The sequence below is a fragment of the Drosophila ficusphila genome, unplaced genomic scaffold (assembly GCF_018152265.1).
Source record: "Drosophila ficusphila isolate 14025-0441.05 unplaced genomic scaffold, ASM1815226v1 contig_197, whole genome shotgun sequence".
Lineage (NCBI taxonomy): Eukaryota > Metazoa > Arthropoda > Insecta > Diptera > Drosophilidae > Drosophila > Drosophila ficusphila.
The window spans coordinates 7,145,600-7,157,876 of record NW_025064091.1 but is presented as its reverse complement, the minus strand read 5'-3'; the positions used below and the strand labels follow the sequence as shown (position 1 = coordinate 7,157,876).

The 12,277-nt window shown below is 43.8% G+C and overlaps 2 protein-coding genes and 6 non-coding genes across 10 annotated transcripts; all 8 read right to left on the bottom strand.

Annotated features, from left to right (window-relative positions):
• Nucleotides 1-550: 550 nt before the first annotated feature.
• Nucleotides 551-6,499, bottom strand: LOC108097985. 3 transcript variants are annotated; one of them, XM_017200611.1, is made up of 7 exons: nucleotides 6,303-6,491; nucleotides 5,076-5,231; nucleotides 4,764-5,012; nucleotides 3,285-4,704; nucleotides 1,797-3,220; nucleotides 1,506-1,738; nucleotides 551-1,334 (listed from the first exon to the last, which is right to left on the bottom strand). In XM_017200611.1, the coding sequence occupies exons 3-7, from the start codon at nucleotides 4,919-4,921 to the stop codon at nucleotides 1,015-1,017; spliced, it is 3,555 nt and encodes a 1,184-aa protein (XP_017056100.1). In that variant the 5' UTR covers nucleotides 4,922-5,012; nucleotides 5,076-5,231; nucleotides 6,303-6,491; the 3' UTR covers nucleotides 551-1,014. The 3 variants fall into 3 exon arrangements, with proteins under 3 accessions (XP_017056100.1, XP_017056101.1, XP_017056102.1); XM_017200612.2 differs by lacking the exon at nucleotides 6,303-6,491 and having other exon boundaries at nucleotides 5,076-5,331; XM_017200613.1 differs by lacking the exons at nucleotides 551-1,334; nucleotides 1,506-1,738; nucleotides 1,797-3,220; nucleotides 3,285-4,704 and adding exons at nucleotides 5,445-5,512; nucleotides 5,759-6,199 and having other exon boundaries at nucleotides 4,795-5,012; nucleotides 6,303-6,499.
• Nucleotides 6,500-7,188: 689 nt separating this feature from the next.
• Nucleotides 7,189-11,384, bottom strand: LOC108098004 (40S ribosomal protein S5a). Its single transcript, XM_017200641.2, has 5 exons — nucleotides 11,298-11,384; nucleotides 10,201-10,603; nucleotides 8,358-8,474; nucleotides 7,969-8,067; nucleotides 7,189-7,376 (listed from the first exon to the last, which is right to left on the bottom strand). The coding sequence occupies exons 2-5, from the start codon at nucleotides 10,600-10,602 to the stop codon at nucleotides 7,308-7,310; spliced, it is 687 nt and encodes a 228-aa protein (XP_017056130.1). The 5' UTR covers nucleotide 10,603; nucleotides 11,298-11,384; the 3' UTR covers nucleotides 7,189-7,307.
• On the bottom strand, nucleotides 7,458-7,595 carry LOC122319728. Its single transcript, XR_006245301.1, has one exon. It is a non-coding gene; the product is annotated as a small nucleolar RNA psi28S-1192 (small nucleolar RNA).
• Nucleotides 7,631-7,773, bottom strand: LOC122319729. The gene has a single exon (XR_006245302.1). It is a non-coding gene; the product is annotated as a small nucleolar RNA psi28S-1192 (small nucleolar RNA).
• On the bottom strand, nucleotides 8,174-8,318 carry LOC122319727. Its single transcript, XR_006245300.1, has one exon. It is a non-coding gene; the product is annotated as a small nucleolar RNA psi28S-2876 (small nucleolar RNA).
• On the bottom strand, nucleotides 8,732-8,886 carry LOC122319732. Its single transcript, XR_006245305.1, has one exon. It is a non-coding gene; the product is annotated as a small nucleolar RNA psi18S-1854 (small nucleolar RNA).
• LOC122319733 lies at nucleotides 9,101-9,255 on the bottom strand. The gene has a single exon (XR_006245306.1). It is a non-coding gene; the product is annotated as a small nucleolar RNA psi18S-1854 (small nucleolar RNA).
• Nucleotides 9,473-9,627, bottom strand: LOC122319734. The gene has a single exon (XR_006245307.1). It is a non-coding gene; the product is annotated as a small nucleolar RNA psi18S-1854 (small nucleolar RNA).
• Nucleotides 11,385-12,277: the final 893 nt, after the last annotated feature.

Genomic DNA, 12,277 nt, shown 5'->3' with positions numbered 1-12,277 from the left:
GGAAGATAAGGGGACAAACTATTTGCCCATCACTACGCCTAAGACTAAAACTGAACTTTGAACGATTTGCTCAGGCAGCTGGAAAGGATAATCAAAAGCAAAACAGAAACTGAGAAACATGAAACTTATTTTAAAGCAACCTTTAATATGTGTAACAATACAAACTAGATAATAAAAATAATTGTTTTTTTTAGAAAATCAAATGATTTTTATTCGATCTGGAAATAAAAATAAATTGGTAAGTTTAAAGTACAACCGATTTAAAAATACATTAAATTAAATTAATAATACTTCAAATACAATGGCTTATAGCACCTTTTTAAAGATAGCGTTTTGAACTTCAAATGGTTTAAATATTTTATTTTGAAACTAAACAAATTTCTTCTCTTTATTAAAGAACTAAGATTTCTAGGTACATCTGATGTTATTGGGACATAACTATTCGTAATTTACTGCACGTAAATGATTGTTATGAAGATGACCAATGAAAAAAGAACACTGCCTTTTCTGGGAATTCCTTATCACAGGGCTTAAGTAATCAACATAAATATACGTTTGGGCACCCATTTAATTTAATCAACATTTTGACTCAAAATTTGGACAATTTCTTCGCTATTCTCAAAAGACAAATTAGGTGATTATCACGCATATAACTTTTTAAGAGCTATCCGCGATTGCAGAGCGATATACACAAAACATATACCGAATGAATCAAGTAGAAAAGCGAATGGAAAGAAGAAATGTTTACAAATTTTGACTTTGCTTGAGTGCGTTTCAGGTGTTGTTTGAAATACGCAAATAGTGAATACATTAGAGGTAGTATTGTCTGGCCCCAGGGCCGATTTTGTTTACACATACAAATGTTGTAAATCCATCTATATAAAACTACAAAACGTATTGAAAATATCCCAGTAATCAATGGTTATAAATCTAGGATACTTCTAAATCAATGGCAAGTTGTTTCTTTCGGACTAAGTGGAGTGTAGTGCCTTTTTTCTTTTTTCCCCAAAAGATTTAAGGCATGCTCCAGCTGTCTGTGCGCCGACGTTTGGCCGCCTGCATTCCCAGCTCCTCGTCCTCGTAGCAATCCAGATACTGCAGCAGCCAGCGGGCAAATTCGTTCATGTACGGATCGATGCGGGAGATCACATTGAACGTGATCACCGACGGCGGTGGCAAGTGCTCCTTGGCTCCGAAAATGCGCTGCACAAAGTGCTCGCAATGGAAGATCGCCACGCAGACATCTGCCTCAAGAACCTCAAGTCGCAAGGCAAGTTTGGCAAAGGATTCGGCGAATTGTTTGAGCACAATGTACGTCTTGCTAGAAAAGACATCTGGAAAAGAGAGCGGCAATGGATTCGTGTCACTAATTAGAAGAGTACAGCAAATGGGTTACGAAGATGAGCTTGACCATTCGTTGTAACATTATTTTGATTGGGTTAAAACGAATTCAGCTCCTATACATTTCTTATGTTGAATCGTATGAAATATGTTATTCAACTTACTGGGTCGCTCTTTTCGGGAAATCACATAGTATTTTTGTAGCATGTACTGGGCGCGATCGGTAAACGAGGTTTTGCGCTGGTGCAGCAGATGGAGGAGCATGCGCATGTCGTCCTCGGGAATGTTAAGGCCATCTTTTGCCACATCCTGTCCCTCAGCACTGTGCTGCTGGATTATAAGGTTCCACAGGCTGTCGCTCACCTGATCACCCATATAAATGGGCAGGCCAAAGATTCTGCAATATCATCAAAATAAGTATTCAAATAAACAAATACAAATATTGTCTGTTTTACGGGCACAGTTTGGCGAGGACCAGCGTCTGATTGTTTGAATTCTCCGGCTGCCAGTGTGTCCACACGGCCGCCTCGAGGGGCTGATCGATTTGCAGCTGGGTCACCGGTACCGCTCCGTTCTCAATGCACTTCTCCAGCTGACAGGCCTGCTCCTTGGACAAGCGCGTCCAGTCGCCAGCGTAGTAAACACCCTGCTGGGCCATCAGCAAGGGACTGGCCACCACCCAATTGAAGCGCGCCGGCAGAGCGCTGAAGGTCGGTTGCAGTCCGTGGTCGTGCGGTCCCAGGAAACGTGGAGCCAGCTGGCCCACTTTGCTCATCAGGCGATTGGTCATCAGGCCGTCGGTGGCAATGATGCACAGCGATATCGGGGCGCGGACCTCGTCCGGTTCAATCGAAACGATGCTGGCCAGCAGCACCATCTTCAGGTAGACATAGCAATCCATGGGCACGCACTCCTGGCTCAGCTGGGCGCTCAGCGCGTAGACAAATGAGTAGTCCGAATACTGCGACGAGATCAGGTGATGCAGCTTCTTGATGGTCGACGGCACACAGTTTAAATCTGGTTTGGGATCGTGTTCGACGGGCGCACGGAATATCTTGTGGCGCTCGTCCGGCGGAGGATCCGTATCCTTAGCGATAGCGTCGCTGGGCTCGCCGCCTGGCTCGTCGGGCAGGAGAGGCTGCGAGGCGTGCCACACCGAGCCCCAATCCGAGAAAAGGGGATCCTGCTGCTCCGGCTGGGTATCTTCGCGGTCCATATCCAACAGCGGCCCGCTGTACAACAGGGGCTCGACCTGGTTCATACTTGCATCCGGCTCCCCCTCCTCCTCCTCCTCCTCCTCCTCCCCCAACTCCACCCCCTCCGCCTGCCGCCGATCTCCCATCGGCGGGGAACTGAGAGTATGCGTAAACTGGCTCGGGCCGGAAATACTGGATGGGAGGGGGCTGTGGGGTGGGCTGTGGCGTAATCGCCTGATAGAGAAATCCGTATCGAGGGTGCCCACACCAGTGCATGGGAGGCTGGCAAGCCGAAAACCCGACTGGCTGGCATTGCGATTGCGAATATCGATGGCAACCTGCGCCGGTGGATCGTTCCAAACACTTCCCGTCGTCGGATTGTAATAGACTATCGACGGGGGATTGCTGGTGTTCATTTGAATCGTTTCTGGTGGTATCAGTGGCAAGGGGGCCAACTGCGACATCGCTGTTTGGTTAGCCAGCGGTCGAGGAGCAGCAGATGGTGGTGGTGGTGCTGCTGCTGCTTGAACAGGATGCTGGTAAACTGGAGCACTGCCGTAGTAATTCGGCGGTATCGGTGGTGTGGGCAGGAGTCCCTGCCTCCGTTCTGGATTTTGTGCGGCCTGCGAGCGTAAGTTTTCCGCAATTAGAGAGCGCAGAATCCGCTGGCGACGACGTCTTCTCTGTGGTTGCCAAAAAGATAGGGTTAATCAATCTATTTTTATATGATAAAGTGGCTCAACTCACGGTAGTTCGGCATCCGCGATTATAGATCTGTGCTGGCTGCTCTTGAAACATTTCTGGGTCATTTGCTCCTCCGGTCGCGCGATTCTGTCCGGGTCGGAACTCCTTGGCGTTCGAGTTCAGTCTGCTGTGCATGGCCAACTGCCGAACGTCGCGAATCGGCGTGTTTCCCGGCTGCTGCAGCTGCTGATGCTGCTGATGCTGCACAATCTGTTCCCCTGGCGATCCCACTGTTGAATCTTCTGGCGATCCCTCTGGCGAGGATTGCCAAATGTCCTGGCTCATCCACTGCTGACTACGTTGGTTCTGGTTACGTCGTGGAATTCTCCACGACATGGGTCTCTGGCTTTGGGCGTTCGGCGTCGGCGGCACAACATCGTTATCCTCATGGCCACCACCACCACTGTGAGCACCAGCTTGGGTGAACTCCGTTGGCCGCTGTCTGCGCAAACCAGTGTCAACGCGAACTGGAATCGAGGAATTGTAGACACCAAGTGCCTTCTTCACCGGGCTCTTCGGTGGCTGATTGAAGGAATTGCCAGGTCTTTTCGGTGGGATCTTCTGCTGCTGTTGCTGTTGAATGGGACTCGTCTGCAGCTGTTGGTTGAAATGATTGGGACTTTTCTTTGGCTGTTGGATGGTATTGTCAGGACTCTTTTCAGATCTATTTGGCTGCTGCTGCTTTAAAGTTATGATAGGGCTCTTTAGCTGTTGCGGCGTAGAGTTTCCAGCCGAAGTTTGCTGTTGTGGAGTCAAATTTCCAACGGTTTTCTGTTCGTGACTAGAGTTTTGAGTAATCTTTTGCTGCTGTGGCTCCAGTTGTGGTGGATTGACGGCAATATTCTGCTGCTGCTGCTGCTGGTGTATAAGATCGCTAGGAGGATTCTGCTGCTGCTTCTGAGCAAGCTGGTCAACACCATTTGGCGTCTGCTGCGGTGTAGAATTCTTTTTCAAGATAATGACGCTTTTTGGAGGCGAACCATTTGCCTGATTGTTGACTGTCGGCTGACTGTCACTAGGACGCACGGAATCCAGCCACTTGGCCACCGATTGCTGCTTGTTACTATTATTGTCCACTGTTGGGAGCACCGGTTTTGGAATGAAATTTTCCAAAACAGGATAATATGGGCGACCGCGACGTCCTCGCGAACGCTGACCAGGAGTCGGTGCTAAGATGACAACATCTTCCTCTGAATTTGGCGTCGGCTGTTTGGCTCTCTTCAATCGCTTTCCCAACTCCGGAAACTGTTCGGTATCCGGTGTATAGTTCTCATCGGGCTGGCTGTTTTCTCCAGTCAAGCGCCAAGCACTCACAGTTGGTTGCAAATTCACAGCAGCGTCCTTCTCCTGATCCTCGCTTTGCGGAGTTGGAGTCATGATTGGTGTCACATCGGATTCAAGGTGCCCATTTGATGGGATTGTGCTGTAGATTATATAAATAATAATACAATGGAATGTGTTATGGTGAATAGAGTAACATACCCTATGGAGCTCGATTTTTGCAATTGCGATTCAGCGGTTTGCACTTGCGACTGGGAAGGAGATGGCATTATTGGTGACTGCTCGTCGTCGTCGCGCAAGAAGTCCTGCAGCTTGACGGCAATGCGCCGACGGCGGACTAATTGCTTTCCAGATGGCATGCTTCTAGCTGATATGTTGTAGCCGATCCGGAGAAATAACAGGTAATTAAGTAGCTGGCGCCTAATTTAAGATCACAGTCGTGTGCGTGGGCTATAAAACAGAATTGAGTTACATTATTGTAAAGTAGGATGTTCGAAATCAGTTTAATTTAACCTCTTAGGCGAACTATTTTAGGACGATGCAGGCAACCGGTGATGCGAGGAGTCTGAACAGCAAAGCTGGGCAAGATTGCTAGAAGGCGATAAGTTTCAGTTACGCGCAATTTTTGGTATTCACTCATGGGCCGCGAGCAGCCCGAACACAAGGGAGCTGGAAAGCATCAAAGAAAAGGATTTGAAATCGCTTACCAAACAGAAATGGCACAGGATTACATATGTGGGAAATAAATAAAAGGAAACATGCTAATGAATGGTTGGTTAGTGTAAACAAATGATATGACAATCAACAAATGAAAAGGTTATTTTGTGACAATTTGGAGTTCATGCTTGGGGTTTCAGTGCGATCCTAGTCTATAGGACATACCATCCGTTGAGCTGGTCTGTATGGCATTGCGCATACAGCCGCTGCCGCAGTACCAGATCGATTGCAGGCTGTGGAAAATCAGGAAAAACAGTTTACCTCTTCGGTTTTCAAAGCTCGGAATACCCTGACAGAGCAGCTTTATGATTAATTAAGTTAATTCAAGTCTCCAGATATTCAACATAACAAATTATTACAAAATATCTAGAATTTCTGGATATAAGAAAGCAGATACCCCTGGCTTTATGACTTTTAAATAATTTTAGCTTTTCTCTGTCAGGTGATTTTTCAAGCCTAGAAGTTGCCGCCCAAATTACACCAGTGTTTCCTGTGGCGTGAATGCGGCCAGGATGCCCTGGATCTGGGCCAATCCCAGCCGCAGCGAGTAGTCCCGTGGCTCAAACTGAAGGCCCGGCGTGTGGGGCAAGCCCACCAGGCGCCACTGAGCGTGTAGTTGGTTAATATCTATGGCCTTTAGCCCGGCGGACTTAAGATGCGACCTGACCAGGCCGTAAATGGAGTACCGGACGGCCTCGGCGAATTGCAGCGGTTCCTCGACGATAAACTGAAGGAGCTTTGGCGAGTGTTCGATTAGCTGGCTGTAGTTGAAGTCCAGGCGCATTTGGATGGGGGCCAGCAGGTCCTCCGGCCGCCGGGACTGCCGGTAGTTGGCCACGAAACGGCCAGAGGAGCCTTCGACCAGCTTGAGCAGTTGCGTCTGCCGGCAGAACTGCTCTATTAGCTTCTGCTCGTGGAATCTGCATTATATATTTGTTATTGTGTAGCAGTTGCACCTTTTTTTTACATGGCAAAGTCTCTTTATGTGTCATTTTCTTGCCAGGATTGGTGGGCTCTACTTACTGGCTGTTCAATTGATTATCGTTGGGTACTTCTAGTTCTGGACCGGCATCCACTCTGAACATCTTACACTTGACCGGAAATTGGTAACGAAAACGCAACACAACTCAATTCAAAGGCAAAATGGCAATTCAGATCCCGGAAAAGGAAAAGTTTGAAAGGTTTGCGCTTCAGTGTGGACGTGGCGTTCTCCCGCAAACAATACCAAAACGCCTCGTTTGGGGGACGGCCCCACTGGTCGAAATCGATTTTTATTTAAAGAAAATTCTGCGTTTACCGGAATTTTTCCCAAAAAAAAAAAAAAGGTGGGTTCTTTTGGCAACTTGCAAATTTAAGTTTCCCCAAAAACGGTTGTTAAAATCGCCAATAGATATTTTCGCGCTTCGCGGGGCTTTTGAAAACAGTGCTGCCAGACCTAATTTTTGGAAAAGTCGTGCTTTTAGGGCAATCGAAGAAGAAGATCAACTTGTACAGGGTTGTCAAAAGGACAAAAAAGAACTGAATGTGGATACCCTCTCAAAAATCTAGTGACTAACATATAAACCTTAAACCCAATGAATTTTCCAATGTTTTCTGAAAATTATTAATTTAACTCATTAGGATAAAAGTGGTTTTAACCAGAATTGAAAAATAAAATTGTGCCAGTAATTGGCCACTCCAGAAATTGAGAGGAAGGCGACTGGGGAATCAATGGAATGGAAGTGGTTTTAAGCAAAACCGAAAATTTCAAGGTTTACCTGTTCCTGACATAAAATCATATGCATTCAATAAAAAGGTATTCATTAAAAGAAAAACATCTGAGAACTTAAAAACATCCTGAATATCAGTTTCTTCTGACAATCAAGTTTATTTAACAATTAAAATTATTAAAAAAAAAGATTGGTCTACATTGGATTTTTCATCTTGTTGTTTATTTTAAATTTAGTGTATCATTTCGCAGTGTACACACGTTATTTGTATAAAAAAAAACAGACAGAAGTTTGTTTTTGCTGGTAATGATGTCTCTCCTTAACGGTTGGACTTGGCGACACGCTCCAACTCATCCTTCTTCTTGATGGCGTACGAGTTGGAAGAACCCTGAAAATAAATAAGCATAAGCAATTATTTAAAAGGTGTTTTTTTGTTTTCATTAAAAACTAATTGTAACCTATTTAAAGCTATTGTTCATTTACGTTTCTCGTGTGCATTGAACTGATATGCTATTACAAGCACAAGGATAATAAAGGATGGGAATTAATCTGGTCCATAGCGAGACTACATAATTAAACCACGATGCAGAATTAGAATGGACCCAAAGATTTCAGAGCAAAAACTGAAGTATACATTTTTATAAATGTTCTTTTACGTTTCTCGTGTGCATAGAGCAGAGTTATGTGGCCACCAGCACAAGGATAATAAGAGATTTGGAGATTAATTTTGTCCAAAAGCGACACTACATAAATAGAACATGATGCAGCATTAGATTGGACTAATTTGAGTGACAAACTGTTACACCAGAATGAGGATATGAGCAATGACGGAGCTCATATCCTGGGTTTACTCAGAGTGCAGAACAAGGTTCTCGATCTGGTCTACAAGCGAAGCCAGGCACTTCGGTAGGACAATGCCAGACATTAGAGTAGACAGCCCGATTCTTAAGTTTTTCATCCAAAAAGACCCATTTGCTCACCTTGGCGGCGTTGATCAGCTCATCAGCCAAGCACTCGGCGATGGTCTTGATGTTCCTGAAGGCAGCCTCACGAGCTCCAGTGCACAGCAGCCAGATAGCCTTTAAAAAGAAAGAAAACATAAGATCAGTAAGCATATAAACAGGTTCACATAGTAAGAAGTCCTTTAGCGTTTGAAAAACATAACAATTTTTGTTGTAGTCGAGTGAAAATGTCTCTTCGTTTCATACGCCAAATGTCGGCTAAATTACACATTATGACGCTACGGATATTAGATAGAATTTCGATCTAGCCAAGTGTTATAAGCAGGCAGTCTCCAATCGAACCACAAGCCATTGCTACCGGCCACCAGAATCCGGGAAGATCATTGCAATCTTCTAAAGGAACCCACCTGGTTGACGCGACGCAGAGGCGACACATCCACAGCCTGGCGACGGACGGTACCGGCACGTCCAATACGGGTGGAGTCCTCACGGGGTCCCGAGTTGATGATGGCGCTGACCAAGATCTGTAAGAAATCACAAAAGAAAAGCCCAATTAATAATTTAATTCCAAATCCAATCAAAGCTCTAAGCATCAAGCATTTTAAATGGATAATGTTGTTTTAATTTCCAGGAGAGCAGGAAGTGGGTATTATTCTTCAGGCACAAGGATAGTTAAAACAATTCCATTTAATATAAGTCCGTTTTTGGTAATGCTCAGTAAGGCAAGGCATATTTTTAAGCCATCTGGCATTGAGGTGGACTAAAAAAGGGTCCTGAGTTTAAGGTGTTTTTGTTGATTTATGGCTTTATTAAGGTTGCATCTTCGAGCCAATGCCCTTAAGAGGAATAGCTAATCATGGGGTTTCCTGTGGTCCAAGTGAATACCACAACGCTGTTGAAATCAACGCTGCAGTTTTAGTTTTGGACGGATAAAGTCTTGAACAAATACATGTTTTCTAATGTTGTCTTAATTTCCAGGAGGGCATGAAGTGGTTTGATCTTCAAGCACAAGGATAGTTAACACTGTTTCATCTGAGTCTGATATAAATATGCTTTAGTTGGGATGGATCTACCTTCAACTAGCATTGAGGTCGACTCACTATAAGAAACGTCTATTCTTTATGGTATTGAAACGATTTCAAGGTTTTGAGTAGTGTTTTTGTTGGTTTATTGCTTTATTAAGGTTGCATTTTTGAGCCAATGCCCTTAAGAGGAATAGCTAATCATGGGGTTTCCTGTGGTCCAATTGAATACCACAACGCTGTCGGAATCAACGCTGCAGTTTTAGTTTTGGACGGATAACGATGCCTTGAACAAATACTTCATTTCTAATGTTGTGTTAATTTCCAGGAGAGCGGGAAGTGGTTTGATCTTCAAGCACAAGGATAGTTAACACTGTTTCATCTGAGTCTGATATAAATATGCTTTAGTTGGGATGGAACTGCCTTCAACTAGCATTGAGGTCGACTCACTATAAGAAACGTCTATTCTTTATGGTATTGAAACGATTTCAAGGTTTTGAGTAGTGTTTTTGTTGGTTTATTGCTTTATTAAGGTTGCATTTTTGAGCCAATGCCCTTAAGAGGAATAGCTAATCATGGGGTTTCCTGTGGTCCAATTGAATACCACAACGCTGTCGAAATCAACGCTGCAGTTTTAGTTTTGGACGGATACCGATGCCTTGAACAAATACTTCATTTCTGATGTTGTGTTAATTTCCAGGAGAGCGGGAAGTGGTTTGATCTTCAAGCACAAGGATAGTTAACACTGTTCCATCTGAGTCTGATATAAATATGCTTTAGTTGGGATGGAACTGCCTTCAACTAGCATTGAGGTCGACTCATGAAAACACCTGATCTTTTGGGTAATCGAACGATAAAAATGTTGTCCTAATTTCCAGGAGAGCGGGAAGTGGTTTGATCTTCGAGCACAAGGATAGTTAGGACCGCTTTCTATGAGTCCATAAGAGTTTATGCTCAGCTCGGCTGGAAATAACCATCAACTGGCATTGAGGAGGACTACTTAAAGGTACAGGCCTCCAAAATAATAGTGTATTGACATTGTTTTGTAGTTTTAAGTTCCAGGAGAACGAGAAGAGGCTTGGCTATCTTCAGGCACTAGGATATTAAAACTTTGGGGTTTCTCTGCGTTCCCATTCTACCCATGGCAGAGTGGCAATGATCTCTGGCCACAGTTTAGCATGAGACGCTCGTCAAGGGATTGGGATTTATGTAAGGCGTTCTCAATTACCTGCAGAGGGTTCTCGCCGGTGAGCAGATGGATGATCTCGAACGAGTGCTTGACGATGCGGCAGGCCATCAGCTTCTTGCCGTTGTTGCGACCCTTCATCATCAGGGAGCAGGTCAATCGCTCCACAATGGGGCACTGGGCCTTGCGGAAACGCTTGGCGGCGTAACGTCCGGCGGAGTGGGGAAGGTAGCGGGCGAACTTCTCCTTCACCGAGATGTAATCCTGCAGCGAGATGTCGTTGACAGTCACATCGTCGCAGGACCAGCGGCCGAAAAGCTTGATTTCCGGCAGCTCGGTGGTGGCCACCACGTTCGTCTCCAGGATCGTCTCGGCGACCTCGGCTTCCATAGGTGCCGCTGGCTCCTCGAAGCTCTCCACCACGTTTTCAGCAACTTCGGCCATGCTGAAAAGGTTTCGGGGTTGGGCATTAAAAAAATTGTGAGTCACATGTTTAATATTTTAGAATGGGATACTTGAGGGTTTTGCTATCAATTCATTTTGTTTGAATCTTGTGCTATCTCTAGCTTGTTTTACATTAATCAAAGAAATAAAACGTGTTTTTGTATTTGTTTATGAACCAAAGTTTATAACTGCAGTTTGTAGTTTTCAGTAAAAATTAGATAGAAAAAAAAATAGATGCAGAATATAAACTGGAATTTATGAAACATTTGTTTTTTAACACGTTTTAACAGTAAATGCGCGCTATATTCACAGGCTCGTCTACCGCACAAATACACACACGCGTTGTTGTTGTTGACTGGCTACTTTTTAAGGGGTTGTATATAAAAACTGATGTCCTTAAGGTCAGTAAGCCTAGGTTCACGGTTTATTTATATATTTAGAGTGGGCAGAAAAAAATATAAAAAAAAAGGTGAAACAAACACGTGTGACGCACACACACACCCGCACTCACGAACACACACAGAAACAAAAAGCCGCCCGTATTTAACCTCATTTTGCAGTAAACTGCAGTTTTCCGCGCCACAGTGCAATAAATTCACAAAACCCTCAGTATCCACAACTGGCCCGCGCATTTATCCATCTTTTGGCAAAACTCTGGCGCCAATCCACACAGTTAAACGGTTAAAATCCCTTACTTTGTCACAGAGAAATCGAGATACGATGTCAGCGCAAAGGCAAACGCCTGAAAAAGAACATGTTACGGCAGTGTGCGGCAACGCCAGAGAGCAGCGTTTCCGCCGATAAGACAGGGTTGCATTTCACCCGCCAGGGATGCGAAGCAAACTTGGTATCGATAGCCTTACGCTGGCTACAGCTGATGACTATCTCTTGATTTACTTACATTTCCTAACCTGTTTTGTTTTCAATAACAAAAATAAGTAAATAGAAAATGAATACGGATTGACTTTGTTCTATGTAGAACTAATGTTGGGTCGTTTTTCCGTTTACGATGACTAGAGCTTCTATCGATATGCCCAACTTGGCTGATTTGCCAGTCACATAGAAAGATAATATATTTATGTTTGCCATTCTCTGCTGTGTTATGGTCACCCCAAAAAAAAATTAATTGATGATATTTTTTATGTGTCTCTTGTTATGTTTTATAGCTTGTTTGGTTTAAGGGAAAATGTTCAGAACTGTGGCTTTTCTGAAAAAGTGGTCAAATTTTATGGATAAATGTCTTAAAATGTGTTATTTAACCATCTGCCAATCCTATTCCCCAGTCACTATCAAACACAATCTTATCTTATGTCCCGCAATAGTCCAATTTAAAAATATTATTCTTAAAAACAGAAGTGCAACATATTACCTCATAAAGCCATCATAAAAAATTATTAGAGTTCCTTAAAGTAACCAAACTGTATAATAAAATTTAATTCCTCGATGAAAAAAAAAAATCGTAAAATTGTGATTGTAAATTATACACCATTGTAAATAACACATAAAAAAAGTTCAGACAGTAAATGGCCTCAGCAGCTAGTACTGCAACTTTCTTTGTTGGTCTTAGTTTTGTAAGCTATTCTAACAACAAGAAAATAAAATAAATTAATATTTCAATTGATTATTATATTCCGTAGTGACTATCTAAAAACAATCGGTTGCATGTATCAACACC

Excerpts from the sequence above, each read along its gene's own strand:
- LOC108097985 (XM_017200611.1), bottom strand. The coding sequence starts at position 4,921 with ATGCCATCTGGAAAGCAATTAGTCCGCCGTCGGCGCATTGCCGTCAAG. Across the intron at positions 4,705-4,763 it reads CAAAAATCGAGCTCCATAGG|CACAATCCCATCAAATGGGC; the intron begins GTATGTTACTCT and ends TATAATCTACAG. Across the intron at positions 1,335-1,505 it reads TTCCCGAAAAGAGCGACCCA|ATGTCTTTTCTAGCAAGACG; the intron begins GTAAGTTGAATA and ends TCTCTTTTCCAG.
- LOC108098004 (XM_017200641.2), bottom strand. The coding sequence starts at position 10,602 with ATGGCCGAAGTTGCTGAAAACGTGGTGGAGAGCTTCGAGGAGCCAGCG. Across the intron at positions 8,068-8,357 it reads CTCTGCGTCGCGTCAACCAG|GCTATCTGGCTGCTGTGCAC; the intron begins GTGGGTTCCTTT and ends TTCTTTTTAAAG. Across the intron at positions 7,377-7,968 it reads AGCTGATCAACGCCGCCAAG|GGTTCTTCCAACTCGTACGC; the intron begins GTGAGCAAATGG and ends ATTTATTTTCAG.